We start from the raw sequence: 23098 nt of genomic DNA, 5'->3' as shown, positions 1-23098 counted from the left end.
ATAATGTTAAGACCCTTTATTGAATGAAGTCAAAAGGCATACTTGTCGACTAACTCTATATGTATTCTATCTATCACCCTATATATTAATCTTTGATATATCTCCTATTAAAGATTTACTTTAGCAAAATAGTGATTTCTTAAATTTTGCTCAACTTCAAACTCACTTAATGATAGTAAATAATACGAAAATTTTTAAAGCGCAAGAAGAAGAAGAGTAGAAAATCAAGGAATTTTTGTGGTTGAAAAATTGAAGGGAACCTTCTATTTATAGTCAAAAGGTAGTATGGAAAGATGTTTATTGTGCCTTAACATAAAGGTCATAATCCTTTAAATAAATCACAACTCATTAAAAAAAAGCACAACACTTTGAAAAAGTTACAATTCTACGAAAATTCACAACTTATCACAACCCTTCAAGAGAAAATATGTTATTCAAATAGACATAGATTGGTGTTTTTAATTGGGATATTATAATAATTTAACATTCAATTAGGAAACATTTTTAATTGAGAGTATTATACTAATTTAACATTGGGAGTTAAAATATATATCAACTAAATTAGAAATAGATAGTAATTGATTTGGGCAAGTTGTAGTTGTAGTTAGAAATAGATAGGAACATCCGTTTTATGCAAGACCGTAGATCTAGAAAAAATTGATAATCGTGCTGTCCATCCAACTTTCGCACAAATAAACTAATTAATGACATATTTGTCACCTTCCACGAGCAACAAATATTAGTAACTTTGTCCAGCAGAGTTAGAGTAAATGGGACTCAGTGTTTTTATCTTTGCTGAAATTTGAACCAGAAAAAATATATGCTTAACTCACTTCATTAACCACTAGCTTACGATCTAATATTTATTGCCACAAATAAAGTAGTCATAAAGATCATAAAAACCAGGACACCCAAATTTTTAAAGATCTGAACATTGTAATACATACTGCAAAACCATTTTTTTGAACATGTCCAGGATGTGCATCTTGTAATGGCAGCAATTAGTGTACAGGCAGGAAAATGTTCTCTAAATATAAAAGAACCAGACAAAGGGGGATACAAGTGATTAGAAAATAAATCATGTTAAATTCTACCACAATCCATCTTCTTGAAGTCGTTCTTGCAAACATAACTTGAATTAACGAGTATCAAACTACAAGAAAGAAAAAAAGAAGTTACAATTGACGACGAAAAACCTCAGTAAATGGAAAATAATGATGAACCTCAAAGAATTAAACATCCATAAGTAATTTATACTTTGCCCATTCAATTGAACATATTAGGAAGTGGTCTGACAGCCATGAAAGCCTCTACCATCTGCAGAAAAGACCATGCAACAAGTAAATAAATTAATCAAAATTTACAACAGAAAAGAAAAGGGAAAAAAAACATAGAGCACATAAAAAGAGACAAGCATAGAAAGGAGACAAGACATCCAGTAACTTGGACAAGTAAAAGATGCACTAAAGAGCACTTTGGAAAAGCAGGACCCTAATGCCTAATGGAATGTCGTACATAAGAGGAGACCTCACACCCTCGACATATCTTTTTTGGTGCTAGGGCCAGCTTGCACCCAGCACACCCTTTAACATATCTTGTGACTTGCGTGAGGAAGAATAATTGAAAACACAACTCAGTAATAATGAGTTAGGTAAGCAAGTAGACAAAGAAAATGGAGACTTGGTGCTAATTTCAATCTCCTTGTGTTCACTTAAGCTAGCAGACCAAGCTTGAATCCCTTGGTCACTAAAGAGAAAATCATGTCATTTGAAATTCAGATATAGTCAGGACAAATTGAATTGACAATCCAGGGTAATTCAAAATGTTGAATGAGTAATTTGAAATTCAGAAAAACTAGCTAATTTAGGTTTCACCGAAAATTACTGTTAGTTACCTCATCAGTCACTGCTTCCCTAGCCCGTCGATGTCTTTCGACCAGTTCTGTAAGAACTTCAACAAGCCTCTTCTTAATTTCACCTGTCAGCATACGACCAGAACCATATTCCTGAAAGTTGAGCAAATGAGTATTACTAATACTGAATTGAACACTAAAACCTAGAGTTCTACAAATGCAAATTTTGAGTTATTAGTGCAGAAACACTAGGAGAAAGTATGAATACTAACCTCTCTAATGTGTTCCAGCTCAGCATCATCGTCCAGGAAAAAGCCAAGATATTTAAATGGTATATCAACCTGAATAGTATCCAAGACTAGAGGTTTAGTTTGCTTCTTTTTTTTTCCATGGCTAAAATGCTACAAAGTTAACTGTATTGATCCAACAGAGATGAAAAACAGGCAGAGATAAATTGCATTTACAAGCCGCTATATTCAAGCATGTACAGTCATTTAATAAAAATGCATTCCATCCTAAGAATTAGCCATTGGATTCACATAAATTTGGTTACCTCCAGATTTGCTCCATACTTCCTGTGCAACTCAATTGAGTCTCGTCCACCAGAGAATGCATATCTGTTTATCTGCACATAGTTACAATTTAAAGGAAACCTCCAAAAGAACTTTCTTTTTGAAATGATAAGTATTCATTGATTTAAAAAAATTAAGAACTAAGATGGCGCTAAACCACATAAGAACTTCTCACAAATTCAAATTGCCTCAGTTTCCAGTTTACTTAGGTCAGAACTCCTGTAATGGAACTGGACTCGAACACTAAGGCATATGATGCATATCTGGAAGCTAAAACAAGTTAAAGTGAATCCTTCAGGTAGACCATTTATGAGGATTCAAGCTAAGAAATTACAGTTCCAATGTTTTAGCTCAAAGGATCTCGTATCATCACCTTGAAGACTATGTAGGAACTGATCAAGGAAATCCAAGGTCAATCAATCTTCTTAAATCAAAGGAATCTTGTGACAGAAACTCTTGTTTAATTCATTTTCGGGAGAAGGCGAGAGTGGCCTCTGTGGCAGACAAGATGAGAGAAACAAGACTGAGATGGTTTGGGCATGTGCAGAGGAGGTGTGTCGATGGCCCAGTTAGGAGGTGCGAGCGGTTGGATTTGGGGGCTATGATGAGGGGTAGGGGTAGACCGAAAAAGTATTGTGCAGAGGTGATTAGACAGAATACAGCGCAACTTCGTATCACCGAGGACATGACCTTAGACAGGAAGAAGTGAAGGTCGCGTATTAGGGTAGTAGGCTAGTAAGGGTAGAAGGCTAGCAGGGGTAGAATGTTTGTCTTGCCCTGTGATGGTTTAGGATTGGTCTTAGGTCTAGACGTGTCATTATAGTTGTATTGTTATTTCCCTTGATTATCCCATTATCTTGATATTGGTATTGTGCTTGTTTTATAGAATTTGCATCGCCTTTCGTTTCGGCTGTTATGATTTATATTATATTATACTGTGATTCTCCCTTTCTTGGGACTGTTACTTTAAGTTGAGGGTCTTTCGAAAATAGCCTCTCTATCTCCATGAGATAGTGGTAAGGTCTGCGTACACTCTACCCTCCCCAGACCCCACTTGTGGGATTTCACTGGGTATGTTGTTGTTGTTGTTGCTAACTATTAAAGGAATTTGTACATTTGGCTCTTAGGTTATCATAACTATAAATACTCATTTAATTAGGGTCCTTTTTCTAGAATGAACTTGGATGAAACTTGTGGGAGCTTAAGAGTATTTTATTTCTTATTAGCAACTGTCACTTTAGTTAAGGTAAGATGTTTGCAGAATTAATTCTTCTTCTAGCTTAGCATGTTAGTTTGTTTCCTTTAGGTATTTTATTGTAATGTAGTCATAATTTTACTATTCTAGTTTTTGCTTTGGTTTCATTTGAAAGTTTTTTCTCCATTAAAGTTGGTTGTCCTTCTATGGTTTCTCCCCTCTTTTATTTTTTAGCTTCTGAATCTACCTCAATATAGTAACCCTCCTCCCTCCTCCCTCCCCACTCCCCACGAACAAAAACATTAAAAAGAACAAATTGAAGTTGTGGTATTCTTAGAGAAGCATGACACAAAAAAGCAATTGAAGAAAAATCTATAACCGGTATTGAACGAGATACGTTTCATTTCAAGAGTGTCCGTCACAAATATCATTGTTTAGCGACATAAAGAAAAATATCATTGTTAACCGAATAGGTTGGAAAGTTAGCAATTCAATTACAATTTTGATTTATTTTTTTTGTGATGACCGTGGTGTCCGGGCTAGCTTTTACACACCTCGACTAATTCCACACGATACCTACCACCTCCCACCAGCAACAGGTACCAGGTAACTCTGTCCAGGCTAGGACAGAAGGGAAGAATCACCTAGTCTTTTTTGTCTCCGCTGGGATTTGATCCGAGACCTCATGGTTCTCAACCAATTCATTGACCACTAGTATCAATGATAACAATAACAGTAACGAGAATTAATCCAACACTATGTCCAACAGCGACAGTGAATGACCCAAAATCAGTTCAATTTCCATACAATCTACCAGCTAAATGAAATTAAAATTCCCATATAGTGCAGTTTCTTCATCTAAAAGGCATTGAAGGTGAAGATGAGTAGCAGAAAAATTCACCATCAAGCACACAACAGCAATTAGTCGCACTTTTTTCATAACCAAAATATCCCCGAGGGCCAGTAGAGCAAGGTAGGAAATTCAATGGACAATGGACACGCCCCTCTACTCTTCTCCACTAAAATACCAGGCTTTTATTTGTGGCACATCTCGAGCCCATGATGTGCATCTAACCCACACATCACGCGTACCACTAGACCAAAGCCTGGGGGAACAAAAATTGTTCACATTTACTGACTGGGAAATTTTTTAACATCTAAGATTGGAAACATAGAATAACTTGACCTAAGAGCAAAATCTCATCCTAGTTTCTTAACTTCTCTGTTTTCCTATTTTAGTTTTATTATATATTTCTTTATTTGGTGGCAGCTGAAACTTGATCAGTAGCTAACGAAATGCTTACCAACAGAAATGGGTAAGCACTTTATAGGTAACCGAGCATAGTTGAAATTATCCCCTCTCCCCTTCCCTCAATCATTAAAAGAAAAATAACTGACCTTAGTTGAGTTTTGGTGGGGCGAAGTGAGCAGAGTAAGGCTTTGTATAGACAAAAGTATAAATCTCATCCTATGTGGAATTATGGCCAAAAAGAAGAAAGTATTTCCACACTCACAACCATCATCCTAAATATAGTACATATCCATGTTTTTCAATTTGACAGGGAGACCATTTACTGATAAACACCTTTTGTTCCATAGATATAGATCTATTTAATTTTGTTGTGCGTTCATTTTTTCCATTTTCCTTATTGCAACAAGATGACCTTGATTATCTGCCCAGTGCCAATGCCTTAACAAAAGTTTTTATAGTGATAACTCTCATGTATCACAGGTCTTCAGTTGCTTGCCATTATTTATAGTCACTGCTTTCACAAGTTGAATAATGCTAATGGTTAGAAAATATGGTTTCAATTTTCAGGCTAACAGCTGGTTTTGAAAAATTTGTGGAGACTAGGGGTGTCAAAATGAGCCCAAATATAGGTAACCCGCCCAAACTTTTATAGGTTGGGCTCAAGATAATTTGTATTGGGTTCAATCTCAACCCATTCAAGCCTTAACCCATTTTAAAATAATCTTCAATTGAGCCCAACTTAATCTCCAATTTCAACCCGTTTTAAGGCTCTTTATTTGCATTGGTGTAATGTATACTCTCATATTAAAGATATGAATTACTATCTATTTTATATCTTTTAAGATTAATCTATCCATTTATAAATTTTTATTTTTAATTTCTTAAGTTGAAATTCAAATTGGGGTTATAACAAGTAAATAATAATATGTTAAAATTATTGAGATTAAGCGGATCAAATTGGGCGGGTCATGACCCAACCCGAATTTTAGCCCAAAGTAAATTTGGGCGGGTCATGACCCAATCCGATTTTTATTTCAACCCATTTTAATATTCTCAATTTCAACCCAACCCGCCCATTTGACACCCCTAGTGGAGACCATAGTCTTTCTCTATTGGTTGGAACGATAAGATCTTTCTCTAAACAAAAGGTATTGCTTAATCCCTTCTAGAAGTCTATGAGAATGCATTATTCTCCACTGTTTCCTTATTTTCTCCAATGCTCCTAGATACTATATGTAATAACAATCAATTATAGAAGAAATATCTCAAAGAGTTCGTTGTTGTCAAATTAGTGTAATGAATTAAGGATACTGATGTAAAATCTGAAGTTTTATTAAATTTAGTCAAGAAAAGGCCCACAACTGGACATAAATACATCTTATTTCCAAATTTATGTATCCGAAACTCCATCCTCCAATATTGAATATCATACTTTGTGTCGTACAGAAGGGGAGTCTTGGAGTAACTGGTAAAGTTGCTGTCATGTGACCAGGAGGTCACGGGTTCAAGCCTTGGAAACAGCCTCTGGCAGAAATGCAAGGTAAGGCTGCGTACAATAGACCCTTGTGGTCGGGCCCTTCCCCGGATCCTGCGCATAGCGGGAGCTTTAGTGCACCGGACTGCCATTTTTTTATACTTTGTGTCGTACAACAATCACTTTATTAATATACTTGCTCACTTCAGCATGATTGTTTCTGATGATTTTCTTTATGAAAGTGGTGTCCGAGGCAACTCACAATTATTCCCCCGGATACATGCCAACTCCCACCAACACATATACCGGGTAACTATATCCATGAAGGCTTAGATGGATGGAAGAAATATGTTTTTTAATCTCTACTGAGATCTGAGTTTCTAATGAATTTTATAGAATGTCTATATATAGTAATCCTCCCTCCCTCCTCCAAGAAGGAAAGGACAACACAGAAAAAGGAGATCAATAAAAACAGGAGTATGCACAAAAGGATGTCCTTTCCAAAAGCAGACAAGCATTCACATATTATGTGTATGAAATGTGTAAAAATACATTTTTTGAGAAAATATGCAATAATATATTTAAAAGCCCAACCTTGTTTTTTATCTCTTTTGCTGAATCGGTCACATATATGGCAGAATTTGGATCACTAGCAGACATTTTTCCATTCTCCCCCTGCAAATGTTCAACAACGGAAAAGTAAAATATCAACAGAAGAGACGTATGATAATTTTCACAAGCAGACACCTTAAAAAACATAAGCTGAAACATGTGTGCACAAACTAATTTAACAAATAACAAGGATGAGAACCAGTTTTATTTCTACTTAATTGGAATCAGACAGATACCAGCATGGGGGTGGGCACATCAGACAAAGAACAAAGATGAAATGAAATAACCATCGTATAGTTAGTGATACCTTTCATATAAGTTAGAACTCAAGAATCATTTGCAATTGCACAAATTAAGAACCAAATTTAACTGCAAAAAGTGTGAAAGTGGTAAAAATGGAGGGAAAATGAAAAAAGAAAAGAATATAGAACCTTTTTGACATTTTCAAATGCGGAAAATGATTTAGTGGTACGCATTTCCATCTACCTAGTAGAAGACAACATTCATACAGAGGCCATGGACAGCAAGGATTTGAGTCCAGAGTCTAAAGGGCAACATTTTGTTGCAAAAATGTCAAAAGGGCAACTAAAAAATGGAAAAAAAAACAAAGGGGCAAAGGCGCAGGGCTCCCCACGCCTTGCCCCTCTCCTGTTAACGGGGTTAAACGGAGAAATAGGGAAGGCGGCACGACCCCACACGCCTTATAAGGTGCAGGGGCTCGCACGCCTTCCTCTTAATGTGGCCCATCTTTTTCCTTTCAGCCCAAGGCCAGACAACTCATGTGAGAAAAAAAAGGATGTTGTTACCAACAACAACACATGTGAGTTGTGTGCTGCTATGCTTGCTATGAATCACTTAAAGCAATGTGATACTAACAAGAACGGGAAGCAACGAATTACTACAAACTTCACTCTTCGTCGTACACAGTCACTTTATTTTAGAGAGCGGACTAAAATGTGTCAGTTGAAGAGTCGAAGCTATTTTTGGATGCTCATGATTTACTAAACATGAGAGAGGAGTTGTTCCTTAAAATATTACAGGAAGGTCTGCTGGATTTGAATCTGCAGAAAAGTTGAATAGACATTTAGCAACGACGAACGAGGAGGAAGTCGCAAGAGGTGTGCTGACAAGACTTGAATCATTTGATAAGGTCCCTCTGAGTTCACCTGGTGCCAAACATAAGCACCACAATAATAAACTTGTCCTTGTGCGTTTCAGGAACTTGAAGGAGAAAATAACACGCGTTCTTAAGGAGATCCGTAAGGAGAAGCATCGGATTTTTATGGACTATATCTTTCAGAAACACTTGATACAACTGCATCAACCACATTCAGCAGCAACTTAAATTTAGGGGCTACCAGCCTACCAGGTCCAATGAACAGAAGCCTCTGGATATTCCTTTAGGTTCAGAAAAGAAAAATCAACAAGATGATGACAGTCCGTTTTGGGGGTGGGGTGGGGTGGGGGGCTGGAGATGATGACGCAGGGCCCCACTTATGAGGAAGGCGTGTAGGGTGCTGCGCCTCCCTCTTTCTCTGTTTAACGTCCGTTAATAGAAAAAGGGCAAGGCCTGGGGCGCCCTGCGCCTTTACCCCTTTGTTTTTTTTTCATTTTTTAGTAGCCCTTTTGGCATTTTTGCAACAAAATGTTGCCCTTTAGGCACCGGACTCGCAAGGATTCTACATACAGTATCCAACTAGGACTAATCCTTTATCAAAAAGTTACTGAAGATATGGGGCTTTGCTTGACTCAATTGAACATCTCACAAAGAATTTTTTTTGTTGTGTTTCCTTCATGAAGGAGGAAGGACTGTCATTCACATGCTTTATGGATTTTTCATTAAACAGATTCTAAATCAGATTAATATTTTTTGAGAAGTTGATGCTATGGTAAATGGAAAGTGTTCTTAAATAAACTTTGCATATCTTATGGAGCAGGCAACTAGGTATCGTAGTCGCAAACTGCTTCTCTAGCATGAAGAACCACGACTCAGGTTCTAGGTACTGGAAGAATTCCATGGGGAGATAAAGCTTTCAGAAATACTGCATTACTCGGCCTATACAAAAATTAAACAAAAAAATAAACAAACTAGATTTATCTATGTTTTACAGGTCTATGACCAAAAGATGCTACATATATTGGTTTATGAGCTGTGAAGAAGCACATGCAGTTAATTGCAAAAACTTTGTCATTCAGAAAGGTTATAGTTAACTATAAGAAAATAAGATGCTGAAATACACACACATATATATAACCACAATTTAGAACAAATGCAGAACAGAGCTTCCATTAAGGAATTAGGCTTTAGAGATTGCCACAGCTCAAAAGGATCACATCACAGGTCATTGAGGTGATAGTGATTCTTTCTATCTGATTAATGATGCTGCAATTTTTTTCCTTTAGGTGGCGTTGGGGCCATCTTGTGGTCAGAAGAGTTAAACCCTCGTTGCAACAAGTTGAGGACAGACAAACATAATAGAACAAATTATTCCTACTAATTAACTGTAAAAGAAAGTGAAATTGATCATAAATTTATAACAAAACTTAAATTGGTCAGTCACTGGTCTATAAGGAGGGAAAAACCTGAAGAGCAGGAAAGAATGATGCTTCAATCAAAGCAGGCTTGTGATAACCTATCCGAGGAGCAACATCTCGAGTCATTCGGAAATACGGATCCTGAAAAATCACTTACTGGTGTTAGTTCTTTCACTAGAAACGAGGGGAAAACTATCAATAAAAAAATCATGAGAGACATTGCATGTAGGAAAAGAAAGAAATGAAGTAGTAAAAACCCAACATGACCTCCATCTTTTTGATTTGTTTTATTTTTTCTTTGAAGATAACATGACACTGTCTATATATCCGCTAATCAATTTAATTTAAAGTAAATCAGGAGATTTCCCGCTTATCTGGCCTATTTAATCCAGCAGATCTATATGAAAGCTTGAACTTGCTAAATTGTGTCAATAACCATACGCCCACAAACTAACCAATTAGAATATTTAACTAGAAAATAGCTCAAGGTTGGCTCAGGCTAATGTCTATTCACCGCGCACACAGATCTAACAACCCAAAAGAAAGGCGAGATATATCATCAGCAAATTATGCAGTACAAGGAAAGGCACTTATTAAGAGATAATGTTGCTTCCAACTTTTAGTAATACCACGAGACAATAATTTGAGCCCCAATTATATAATACCATCATTTGAACAGGAACAAACAGAATTTTGAGATGGTCCATCCAGCATTTCCTTTTTATAAGTCAAATATCTTAAGTCAAATTTTTATAGAAGAAATAACATTACCAGTTTCAATATATATATATATATTTGAGGAAATCTAACAGAAAAATAGGAGCAATAGAAAACCTGGTCAATGGCACATGGAATCAAACAGCGAATGTTCTCATTGCCAAAGATATGAGGAAATGAACTGGGGAAGGATGGCACAGCCTGTAATTTTGAAAATTCAGCAATGTAAGTTTCTCCATACATCCAAAACCAAATTCAAAATTTCTAAGTTTTGAGGAAAAGATAAAAACCATATAAGATTCAGAGTAAGCTACTATTCCATTTATTTATTTATTTTATTTGGTGGGGGGGGGGGGATTAGGTGAAGTATATACACTTGAGCCGAGGGTCTTTCGGAAACAGTCTTTCTACCTCTACGAGGTAATGGTAAGGTCTGCGTACACTCTACCCTCCCCAGACCCCACTTTGTGGGATTTCACAAGGTATGTTGTTGTTGATTAGGTGTAGTATACTATTCCAGCTTCTTCAAGCTTTTGAGTTTTTCCAAAGTTTATCTATTTCACGTAAAACTAGGAAAACAATTTTGAAATATAATGCACATAAGCTTCACAAATGGAAGCACAGAAAGGTCTTAGTAAAGTACCTCTCTGTGCTATATTGTTTCTTTGGTTGAGGACTGTCTATCAAAGCATTGTGGTTTTCTATATATTTCTTTCTGTTTTCATTTCTTAGATTTTATAAAGGGACACTGGAGGGATGGAAATATAAAGATCACTTAAAAATAGTAAGTATAAAGATCTTTCCAAAAGCATTTGTCCAAAACTTGGAAAAAAAGTTTTTGCACAATAGAGTAAGCTATAAACAGACTACAGTTACAACATTGAGGAGTATGCTACCTGAACTGGTGGAAAACTAACTTTCCCAATGTGATCTTCACCTGTGAAACCAAAAATGCCAACAACCTGAAAAACAAACCATACAGCACAATACTTTAAGAACTTTAACATAAGACGCTCCTCTAGATATAAAGTAGCAGTAATCACCTTATTGTATGTGACGCATTTTGCCACCCTGACCATGTTCTTGTAAAAGGCGCTGCGCAAAAAGAGTTCTGGTTAGCACCAATACTAAAAGTTGTCAAACAAGAAACACATCATAAAGTGTGTAAATAAAAATCATGGAGTTGACACATAAATTTGAAAGAAAGCACAAGCTGATTGCATTCTTTTACGATCGTTAAAATTTTACTTACAATATACAATGTAAACCAAAATTATCATTCTAAAAAGCAACACCCACTGTAATCACATCCGAAGCAACTAACTGAAACATGAAAACCATATATAATTAAATAGGTCTCCTGCCTGCCACCCCCTAAAAGAAAAAACACACTCTTTCATTAAGGGCACTTTCCATCAAAAATAGGAAAATGACTTGTGTCACTTTACAAATACCCCAACTCTGACTCTGTATACTTCAATACCATATACCACTTCTTGTATGATTACCATATGTATACTTGATTCTATACCACCACACACTAAAACAACACAATCTTAAAAAAGAATTCTCAATATTAACATTTTCCTTATAGTATAACTAAAGAAAAAAAGAGGCTACTTACCCACCAACATAGTCAAAATCAGAGAAAATAAACGTCTTTGAAATATCAAATCCACAAGCAATAATGTCTTTGGCATTCTCACGAGCAAGTCTCTGGCTTTCTTCCACTGACAAATTCTTCCACATACATTTCTCATCATCAGTCAACTGTATTACAAGTGGCACCTTAAAAGCATCTTGCAAGTACCTGCAGCACAATAAAACAAATTCACAAACCCAAAGTAAGCAAATATTTTTTAAAAAGACCCAAAGAAGCATTATGCATTCAAATCCCAATTACTTTGTAAACATGAAAGGGATAAGATGACCCAAATGCAAAGCTTCAGAAGAGGGTCCTCTGCCAGTGTACAAATAGAACTTCTCCCCTTTTTCGTAAGAATCCAATATATCACTGAAATCACGATGAGCAAAGAAAACTCCACGGCGAAGGAAAACATGGGGTACGCGGTTAGTAAGACGTTGAACTCTCTGAATTAAGGACTCGTCAAGCCTTTGGCAACCAAATTTGTCGATCAATTTGTCATAGTCAATCTTCCCGCCGTCTTTTGCTGACACTTCCCATGGGTTCACTACTTGCTCCTCTTCTACCTCTTTGCTTTTTTCGTCTTTCAGCTCCGTTTTCTCCATTGCTAGTCTCAAGAGGGTACTGAGATTTGCAGGGGACGAAAATGGCTTTCCGGCACCGGCGGCGACTTGCGGCGAGGCCGGCGAGTTTGAGGATTTGGGATTCAGTGGGAAGTGAAAAATCTTAATGAGATTTAGCAGAGATAAATAAACAAAATTAATTACTGTATTATTATTTTTTTAAGAAAATGGCCAAATGTACCCTTTTACTCCACCACTATTTTTTGGCCACAAATATATTTGAAAAAAATTGAAAATTAGTGTTTGGCTATTTAACTTATTATTTACTCGGCAAAAAACCCAAGTTTCGAAGTTTTTGGAACAAAATAGAACTTGGGCGTATTTGGGTAATTTTTTAACAAACTTTTATATTTTATAAAAATATTCATCATCTATTAATCTGAATTAATATTTATCTACAACTAATTCCATTATAACTTGTTTTGGATGAGTTATAATTTATCTTGAATCAGTGAAAACTTGGAGTATGTGATTATTGTACTGTTTTTTCCATATTGTTGTTTTGTTATTGTTGATTATCATCAATTATGTTATAATGTTATTTTTTAACGGAATATGTTCATTATAAAATGATAATACAAACTTAAGGGTAATTTTAATAATTTTTATAACTTGTGAGTATAAATCATATTCGGAAAAGGGTCAAATATACCATGTACTATTATAAATCATATTCGGAAAAGGATCAAATATACACATGTACTATTAAAAATTGTTTAAATATACCTCTCCTGTTATACTTTCGGTTCAAATATACCCCTCGCATTATACTTTGATACAAATTCGCCTTTAATTTTAACGGAATAACACTTGAAAAGCTCAAAGTTAAATAATAAATTTTAAATATCAACTTTTTTAGGAATAAATAAAATTTTCAAATACTAATTTGAGTTTTTTTTTTCTATAGAAATGACAATATAGAATGCATTGCATAATTTTAAGTATTAATACATGAAATTTCTAAAATGTCTTATCATTTTGTAAGAAAAAAATTCAAATTAATACTTAGAAATTTCATATATTAGTGTTGTATTGTCATTTCTAAGAAAAAAATTCAAATTAGTACCTGAAAATTTTATTTATTCCTAAAAAAATTATATATATTAAAATTGAAAATGAGTTATTTAATTTTGAGTTTTTCAAATGTTTTTCTATTAAAATTAAAGGTTAATTTGTACCAAAGTATAATGAGACAGGTATATTTGAACCGAAAGTATAACAGGAGGGTATATTTAGCCCGAAAGTATAACAAATGTATATTTAAACTATTTCAAATAATACAGGGGTATATTTAACCCTTTTCAGGATCATATTTTTTAAAAAGCTAAATATTTCTCCCAAAATCTATGGCCAAACGCATGGTGAAACTTCATCCAAAACTTCATCAAAAAATGACTTGTCAAAAATACTTGAAAATTTGTGGTCAAACGCCGGCTATATGTTCCCAATTTTTTCCCACTTTTAACAAAATTTTCAAAATTATCCTCAAACTTAAGGGCGTTTGTACACGATTTAATTTTTTTATTTTGATACGTAATTTATATGTTTTAAGTTATATATTTTTTTTCCTAAATATGAAAAATTCATAATTTGTGAAAATGAACAAAAATAATAATTACTTAAAATTACTATATTTTCTATCTAAAATTCGTTGTGTAATTTTTTTTTAAAAAAAATTATATAGCAATACAAGTATTAATATAATGCATTAAATAAGGTAATTATCGTTACTGTAACTGACATTCCTTTATTTACATTCCTAAAACTCTCAACTTTCTATTAAAGGAATGTCAGTTACAGTAACGATAAGATCGGATTGAATTCTAATCAGAGTGGCGAAAAAAATTGAAATACATATGTTCCTCTACTTGTCTCTATTATTAACTTATTGTTATTCAAGTTTCGTAAAGGTAGTCATATTATTATCCCGTAGGCCAGAAGTAATACATTTCCGGTTGCTACGTTTTGACTTGATTTTTAGTGTTTGTTCATTAATTTTGATTATGTCGAATTATTGAATAAAAATAGTTTTTCATTGCACACACTTGTTTTATTTGATTGTTTGTTAAATTAGAAATGTAAACATTAATTCAAGCTAATGAACCAACCAGTGGGCAATGACTAAGTAAGATATTAAAATATTAAAATATATTAATACATTCGTTGCTACAAATTTCAGAGTAACTTTGAAATTCAACTAAAATTCTCTTATCAAACTGTTATTAATTTAAATACTTGTATACTCATTCTAACAAACAGTCTTGATTTTAATACTTGGATACTAAATAAGTTTTTATTTGCATACAACATGACTAGAAAGGATATTTAAATATTAAACTACATTAATACGTTCATGTCTAATTAGAAAGTCAGGTATCAATTTTTAATTCAACTAAAATTCTCTTGTCAATTTTACTGTCAATCTTCTTTGCAGCATACTCCTATAGTAGTGAACTCAGCATCAATGGTTTCAACAGAAATACCTCTGTCATCGCTCAAATACTACACAAAAACGAGCAAATACAGTCCACAATCTCTGTACATATATATAAGTTGTTAACATAAAGAAATTCATATAGATGAAACATATAAATATATACAAAAATAATCTTCATAAAACCCCCCAAGCCCTATGAAAATAGATGAAACATATAGGTGTATCCAAAAATAATCTTCATAAACCCCCCCAAGCCCTATGAAAATAGATGAAACATATAGGTGTATACAAAAATAATCTTCAAAAAACATGAAAAAAATGCAATTAAAAGATACATGATGAAGATGAATCACCGAAATTGCTCCTGAAATCGTGCAAGATAATCATGTTTGAGATGGAAAATGGGAAGAATTTTTTTTTTAAAAAAATGATGCTATAGTGAAATTTAAAGAAAAAGTATTAGAGAGGGTAAAAACATAGAGAACAACGCCATAAAAATGGGTCTGAAATAATTATTAGTCGTTTAATAATTTTTTTCCTTTTTAATATTTGCTATTCAATATATAAAATTAAAAAGAGATGATTATTATTGTATACTAATTAACTTCGTTATTTAATATACAATTGTATTCATATAATATAAAAAATGTAAACTGGAGCTATTTATATTAAATATATATTGATGTTTGTTATATTCTGTAGTTTTTCCTTAATAAAAATTACTAATCCAATAGTAACTAGTTATTCTTTAAAATAATTCTTTCACATGTATGCTACAATATCTTCACGTTGAACGAAGGTCTTTTTTTATAAAATCTAAAATAACGGATCTTTGTTTGCAAAATAAAATAAAATTATGAGTCAAGATTTACATTTAAAAGATAATTAAAATCACAAATTGGAGTTTGATATCCTACTTTTAAAAAAATATTAAATTTCAAATCATGTTTCAAAATTGAAATTAAAATTTTATTTATGTTTCATAAACAAATGATGATTCTCAAATTAAAACTTTAAATTTGAGCCTTAAATCCTATGACCTAACGCCTAAGATTTTTCACTTTTCATCCACTTACCTAATTTCACTTCATTAATCCATAAACAAATAACTCGTTTCACTTATAACCAATTCCCATTTTGCAGAATCGAGCATTATTACAATATGTTAAAACAAATCTAATTAACATTTTCTTTACTTCAAGATGTTAGATTTAGGAACTTATTGTACCTCAACATATATTCTTGACAGACAAAAATTAATTTTAAAACGTAATATCTTTATAGCATCTTGATAATTGAAGTAATAGCCTGTTTGTTTTGCTATCAATTAAAGTGAAATGACTCAGAATATGAGCATAATAAAGTTGTGTTTGACAAAATATATGGGAAGGACAATTCTCCCACCAAAATATTACACAACGAATAATATCTAAAGAGTAAAAAAAAAAAAATATTCTAGTTCCATTAAGAGATAAAAAGGCAAGAGAACTTGAAACTTTTTCCATCTTAACCCCATTTTTTCTTCCTATTGTGGAATATAATCCAACCACTTAACCTCTTTAATTTATTTCACAAGTTAAAGATTTATTAATCTCATATGTCATTTCAATTTTTTGGCCATGGCATTGGTATATTTGGCCACATAGTATACTAGAGGATGAATATTAATATTTTAAAGTAGAGAATAAATTTGACCTTTTCCCAATAAGATTTAGTGTATGTTTGATAGTGCGGAAAATATTTTATGGAAAAAAATCGATACTTATTTATACTAATACCTAAGATTTTTTTTTCTCTAATCAGTGAGAACTGAGAAATGATTTCATTTAAAATAGCTATAAAGAAAGAAAGATTATAAATAAAGCTTTGGTAGTTTAAATTTTTCTGAAACACTTGAAAAATCATACATAAAAAAAACTGCTCTTCAAATGGCAATATTATCAAACATATTAATTAGGACACGAACCCCTTGTTTGGATGGTTGTTGTATGTTGTATTGTATTGTTAGTTTAAATATAATGTTTATTTTGATTGTTATTTAAATTATATTATATCGTATCATTTAAATTCATTGTTAGGCAACGACGAAAAGAGTCATTTTATGTAACGACCGATTTGGTGTGATCGCATCATTACCTTAATATTTTCTTCTCATTTTGTCTTTATTTATTATTTAATAATTATATTTTATCTTTTACCCTATTTTTTCTGAGTAGCTCTACCATATACCCTACTTTTCTTGTAAGTATATCATTCAAATCATGGAGGTGTGATATTATGTAACGACGGAGAATGGTAAAATCTATCAAAATACTATATTTATTAAAACAATACAATACAATATAATACAACACAATACAATATGATACGATACATTATGAAACAATATGTAATAACCATCCAAACAAAGTGACGAGTGTATACTGCTCTTGTTATATTTTATGCGATACTATTTGGTCCACTTGTTAAAAAAAAACTAATTTAAAACTAATTTTCTCCCTACAACAAAGTAAAATATATATATTTTTATTCATACCAAACACATTAAAATGGAGGGTTATTGAATGTCCCAAACTAAAAGTTGATGGGAAAATATATATTAATACTTTTGAAAATAATTTCTTCAGTGAGTGTTACTTTAATTTCTTTTTGTTTCATCTAAAATGGCGTCAAAGAAAGAAGTCAATATAAGTAACACCAATTCCAATTAAAGTTATTTAGTAAAAAGTTCGAGAAAAATTTTCAAATGGTCAACTTGATGAAATTGTATAATAAAGCTAATTATTTTATTTCAAAAATATTAATTAATTTATACATTATTTTTTATCTCTGGGTATGTTGTTGTTGCTGCTAACTATTAAAGGAATTTGTACATTTGGCTCTTAGGTTATCATAACTATAAATACTCATTTAATTAGGGTCCTTTTTCTAGAATGAACTTGGATGAAACTTGTGGGAGCTTAAGAGTATTTTATTTCTTATTAGCAACTGTCACTTTAGTTAAGGTAAGATGTTTGCAGAATTAATTCTTCTTCTAGCTTAGCATGTTAGTTTGTTTCCTTTAGGTATTTTATTGTAATGTAGTCATAATTTTACTATTCTAGTTTTTGCTTTGGTTTCATTTGAAAGTTTTTTCTCCATTAAAGTTGGTTGTCCTTCTATGGTTTCTCCCCTCTTTTATTTTTTAGCTTCTGAATCTACCTAAATATAGTAACCCTCCTCCCTCCTCCCTCCTCCCTCCCCACTCCCCACGAACAAAAACATTAAAAAGAACAAATTGAAGTTGTGGTATTCTTAGAGAAGCATGACACAGAAAAGCAATTGAAGAAAAATCTATAACCGGTATTGAACGAGATACGTTTCATTTCAAGAGTGTTCGTCACAAATATCATTGTTTAGCGACATAAAGAAAAATATCATTGTTAACCGAATAGGTTGGAAAGTTAGCAATTCAATTACAATTTTGATTTATTTTTTTTTGTGATGACCGTGGTGTCCGGGCTAGCTTTTACACACCTCGACTAATTCCACACGATACCTACCACCTCCCACCAGCAACAGGTACCAGGTAACTCTGTTCAGGCTAGGACAGAAGGGAAGAATCACCTAGTCTTTTTTGTCTCCGCTGGGATTTGATCCGAGACCTCATGGTTCTCAACCAATTCATTGACCACTAGTATCAATGATAACAATAACAGTAACGAGAATTAATCCAACACTATGTCCAACAGCGACAGTGAATGACCCAAAATCAGTTCAATTTCCATACAATCTACCAGCTAAATGAAATTAAAATTCCCATATAGTGCAGTTTCTTCATCTAAAAGGCATTGAAGGTGAAGATGAGTAGCAGAAAAATTCACCATCAAGCACACAACAGCAATTAGTCGCACTTTTTTCATAACCAAAATATCCCCGAGGGCCAGTAGAGCAAGGTAGGAAATTCAATGGACAATGGACACGCCCCTCTACTCTTCTCCACTAAAATACCAGGCTTTTATTTGTGGCACATCTCGAGCCCATGATGTGCATCTAACCCACACATCACGCGTACCACTAGACCAAAGCCTGGGGGCACAAAAATTGTTCACATTTACTGACTGGGAAATTTTTTAACATCTAAGATTGGAAACATAGAATAACTTGACCTAAGAGCAAAATCTCATCCTAGTTTCTTAACTTCTCTGTTTTCCTATTTTAGTTTTATTATATATTTCTTTATTTGGTGGCAGCTGAAACTTGATCAGTAGCTAACGAAATGCTTACCAACAGAAATGGGTAAGCACTTTATAGGTAACCGAGCATAGTTGAAATTATCCCCTCTCCCCTTCCCTCAATCATTAAAAGAAAAAGTAACTGACCTTAGTTGAGTTTTGGTGGGGCGAAGTGAGCAGAGTAAGGCTTTGTATAGACAAAAGTATAAATCTCATCCTATGTGGAATTATGGCCAAAAAGAAGAAAGTATTTCCACATTCACAACCATCATCCTAAATATAGTACATATCCATGTTTTTCAATTTGACAGGGAGACCATTTACTGATAAACACCTTTTGTTCCATAGATATAGATCTATTTAATTTTGTTGTGCGTTCATTTTTTCCATTTTCCTTATTGCAACAAGATGACCTTGATTATCTGCCCAGTGCCAATGCCTTAACAAAAGTTTTTATAGTGATAACTCTCATGTATCACAGGTCCTCAGTTGCTTGCCATTATTTATAGTCACTGCTTTCACAAGTTGAATAATGCTAATGGTTAGAAAATATGGTTTCAATTTTCAGGCTAACAGCTGGTTTTGAAAAATTTGTGGAGACTAGGGGGGTCAAAATGAGCCCAAATATAGGTGACCCGCCCAAACTTTTATAGGTTGGGCTCAAGATAATTTGTATTGGGTTCAATCTCAACCCATTCAAGCCTTAACCCATTTTAAAATAATCTTCAATTGAGCCCAACTTAATCTCCAATTTCAACCCGTTTTAAGGCTCTTTATTTGCATTGGTGTAATGTATACTCTCATATTAAATGTATGAATTACTATCTATTTTATATCTTTTAAGATTAATCTATCCATTTGTAAATTTTTATTTTTATTTTCTTAAGTTGAAATTCAAATTGGGGTTATAAAAAGTAATTAATAATATGTTAAAATTATTGAGATTAAGCGGATCAAATTGGGCGGGTCATGACCCAACCCGAATTTTAGCCCAAAGTAAATTTGGGCGGGTCATGACCCAATCCGATTTTTATTTCAACCCATTTTAATATTCTCAATTTCAACCCAACCCGCCCATTTGACACCCCTAGTGGAGACCATAAGGTCTTTCTCTATTGGTTGGAACGATAAGATCTTTCTCTAAACAAAAGGTATTGCTTAATCCCTTCTAGAAGTCTACGAGAATGCATTATTCTCCACTGTTTCCTTATTTTCTCCAATGCTCCTAGATACTATATGTAATAACAATCAATTATAGAAGAAATATCTCAAAGAGTTCGTTGTTGTCAAATTAGTGTAATGAATTAAGGATACTGATGTAAAATCTGAAGTTTTATTAAATTTAGTCAAGAAAAGGCCCACAACTGGACATAAATACATCTTATTTCCAAATTTATGTATCCGAAACTCCATCCTCCAATATTGAATATCATACTTTGTGTCGTACAGAAGGGGAGTCTTGGAGTAACTGGTAAAGTTGCTGTCATGTGACCAGGAGGTCACGGGTTCAAGCCTTGGAAACAGCCTCTGGCAGAAATGCAAGGTAAGGCTGCGTACAATAGACCCTTGTGGTCGGGCCCTTCCCCGGATCCTGCGCATAGCGGGAGCTTTAGTGCACCGGACTGCCATTTTTTTATACTTTGTGTCGTACAACAATCACTTTATTAATATACTTGCTCACTTCAGCATGATTGTTTCTGATGATTTTCTTTATGAAAGTGGTGTCCGAGGCAACTCACAATTATTCCCCCGGATACATGCCAACTCCCACCAACACATATACCGGGTAACTATATCCATGAAGGCTTAGATGGATGGAAGAAATATGTTTTTTAATCTCTACTGAGATCTGAGTTTCTAATGAATTTTATAGAATGTCTATATATAGTAATCCTCCCTCCCTCCTCCAAGAAGGAAAGGACAACACAGAAAAAGGAGATCAATAAAAACAGGAGTATGCACAAAAGGATGTCCTTTCCAAAAGCAGACAAGCATTCACATATTATGTGTATGAAATGTGTAAAAATACATTTTTTGAGAAAATATGCAATAATATATTTAAAAGCCCAACCTTGTTTTTTATCTCTTTTGCTGAATCGGTCACATATATGGCAGAATTTGGATCACTAGCAGACATTTTTCCATTCTCCCCCTGCAAATGTTCAACAACGGAAAAGTAAAATATCAACAGAAGAGACGTATGATAATTTTCACAAGCAGACACCTTAAAAAACATAAGCTGAAACATGTGTGCACAAACTAATTTAACAAATAACAAGGATGAGAACCAGTTTTATTTCTACTTAATTGGAATCAGACAGATACCAGCGTGGGGGTGGGCACATCAGACAAAGAACAAAGATGAAATGAAATAGCCATCGTATAGTTAGTGATACCTTTCATATAATTGTCACAATTAGCTCTTTTTCAAAAAATTCTGAAAAGATATGGAGTTCATAAATTATACTATAAATACACTGCAACATAAATCAAAATTACATTATTAGAAAATAAGTGATCTCAATAGATAAATACAAAGCACGCAGCCCAAAAAATCAACAAATCGAGATTAGAAAATAAATGATCTAAATACATAAATACAAAAACAATAAACCCTATTCAAGTCAAATAACAATGAACCCTATTCAGCTTTTTATTTTTATTTTTATAAAGGCTATATATATAGACTTTATCACTTAACCCATGGCAAATTAGGATTCTCCTCCTAATGTGATTCCTACGTGCATTTATTATCAAAGTAGAATAATTAGTTGTTATATTTGATTTCATGTACAATTAGGACTTCCTACATAATAATTTAATAAGAAAGTTTTAATAGTTTCATCATTTAGAACCCATGGTAAATTAGGATTCTCCTCCTAATGTGATTCCTACGTGATATTATTACCAAAGTAGAATAATTAGTTATTATATTTGGTTCTATGTATAATTAGGACTTCTTTTTTTAGTAACTAATTCTTGTATTAATCACCAAGTCGCTTCAATTACAAATCATAACCAAACAACAGACCCTGTTGGCTATCTCAAATGTAAAACAAAAAGACTAATGTCCAAACATAACTAAGTCTATGGCTATCAACTAGAAAAAGATCAAAAGACTAGGCCGTGCAGTAAGTGGCTACAACCTGCAGTTCTTCTAACATTACAAACATATGCAATTTCTCTGGCAATTCCCTCCCAATCTCTATATTTTTTTTCAAAGATTCTCAAGTTTCTCTCTATCCACACAGCATGTATCACTTCAGCAAAGACTATTTTGAAAAGAATAGTTTTTTGAGTCTTTCCTTTAGCATGAGCTATACTCTATTCTACATAATGTTCCCAGCTGCTCCAACTTTGTCCATTCCATCCTAGCCAAGTGAAGATTCTATTCCAGATTTGAATCGTAAAAGGGCAACTAATAAACAAGTGTTCCTTTGTTTCGGCCCTTTGGGTACACAAAACACAATTAAGTTCCACTACTATACCCCATTTAAGTAATCTATTAGCTGTTAGCAATAGTAAACATAACTTTTGACCTTGCTTTGTTCTGAAACATAAGACATTTTCAGGCAATCCTCGATGTCACCCCAAGAAGCTGCAAATATATTTGCGTGATCACACTATGTCCAGGCTTGAACTCAGTGTGAACCTGCGTAAGTGTTTCCCTGGCAGAAAGAATCATCCTTACCATCCAACACACCTGAGCTGGAATATTCACATCATGTAGCTCCTTACCATTTTATATAATATGCATGAATCTACCTGATTCAGAGTTTATCCTGTTTATAAGAGAGGTCCCAACAAGTCTTGGCAATAACAGCTTTGTTCGATATAGTTAGATTAATTAGATTGAGCCTCCAAATGCCTTAGGTAGACATACTCTAGACCATGCTATCAGTGACTTTTTCATAATCTCATTTGATCCAGACCACACATAACTTCTACAATAGCCTTCAATCAACTTAAG

General features: G+C 33.6%; 1 protein-coding gene across 1 annotated transcript; it reads right to left on the bottom strand.

Annotated features, from left to right (window-relative positions):
- Positions 1-883: 883 nt before the first annotated feature.
- LOC129889495 (tryptophan--tRNA ligase, cytoplasmic) lies at positions 884-12596 on the bottom strand. The gene is made up of 12 exons (XM_055964808.1): positions 12113-12596; positions 11834-12019; positions 11253-11304; positions 11106-11171; positions 10327-10410; positions 9541-9633; positions 6940-7020; positions 2406-2477; positions 2125-2193; positions 1895-2005; positions 1258-1317; positions 884-1153 (listed from the first exon to the last, which is right to left on the bottom strand). Exons 1-11 carry the CDS (start codon positions 12457-12459, stop codon positions 1267-1269), a joined length of 1212 nt encoding a protein of 403 aa, XP_055820783.1. The 5' UTR covers positions 12460-12596; the 3' UTR covers positions 884-1153; positions 1258-1266.
- Positions 12597-23098: the final 10502 nt, after the last annotated feature.

This window comes from Solanum dulcamara, chromosome 5 (assembly GCF_947179165.1).
Source record: "Solanum dulcamara chromosome 5, daSolDulc1.2, whole genome shotgun sequence".
Lineage (NCBI taxonomy): Eukaryota > Viridiplantae > Streptophyta > Magnoliopsida > Solanales > Solanaceae > Solanum > Solanum dulcamara.
Note: the sequence above shows the minus strand (reverse complement) of the source record. Positions and strands in the feature narration are given on the sequence as shown.

Coding starts and splice junctions, on each gene's coding strand:
- LOC129889495 (XM_055964808.1), bottom strand. CDS start 12,459: ATGGAGAAAACGGAGCTGAAAGACGAAAAAAGCAAAGAGGTAGAAGAG. Junction 9,634..10,326: donor TTCCATGTGCCATTGACCAG/GTTTTCTATTGC, acceptor GTGATTTTTCAG/GATCCGTATTTCCGAATGAC. Junction 2,194..2,405: donor AGTATGGAGCAAATCTGGAG/GTAACCAAATTT, acceptor GATACTATTCAG/GTTGATATACCATTTAAATA.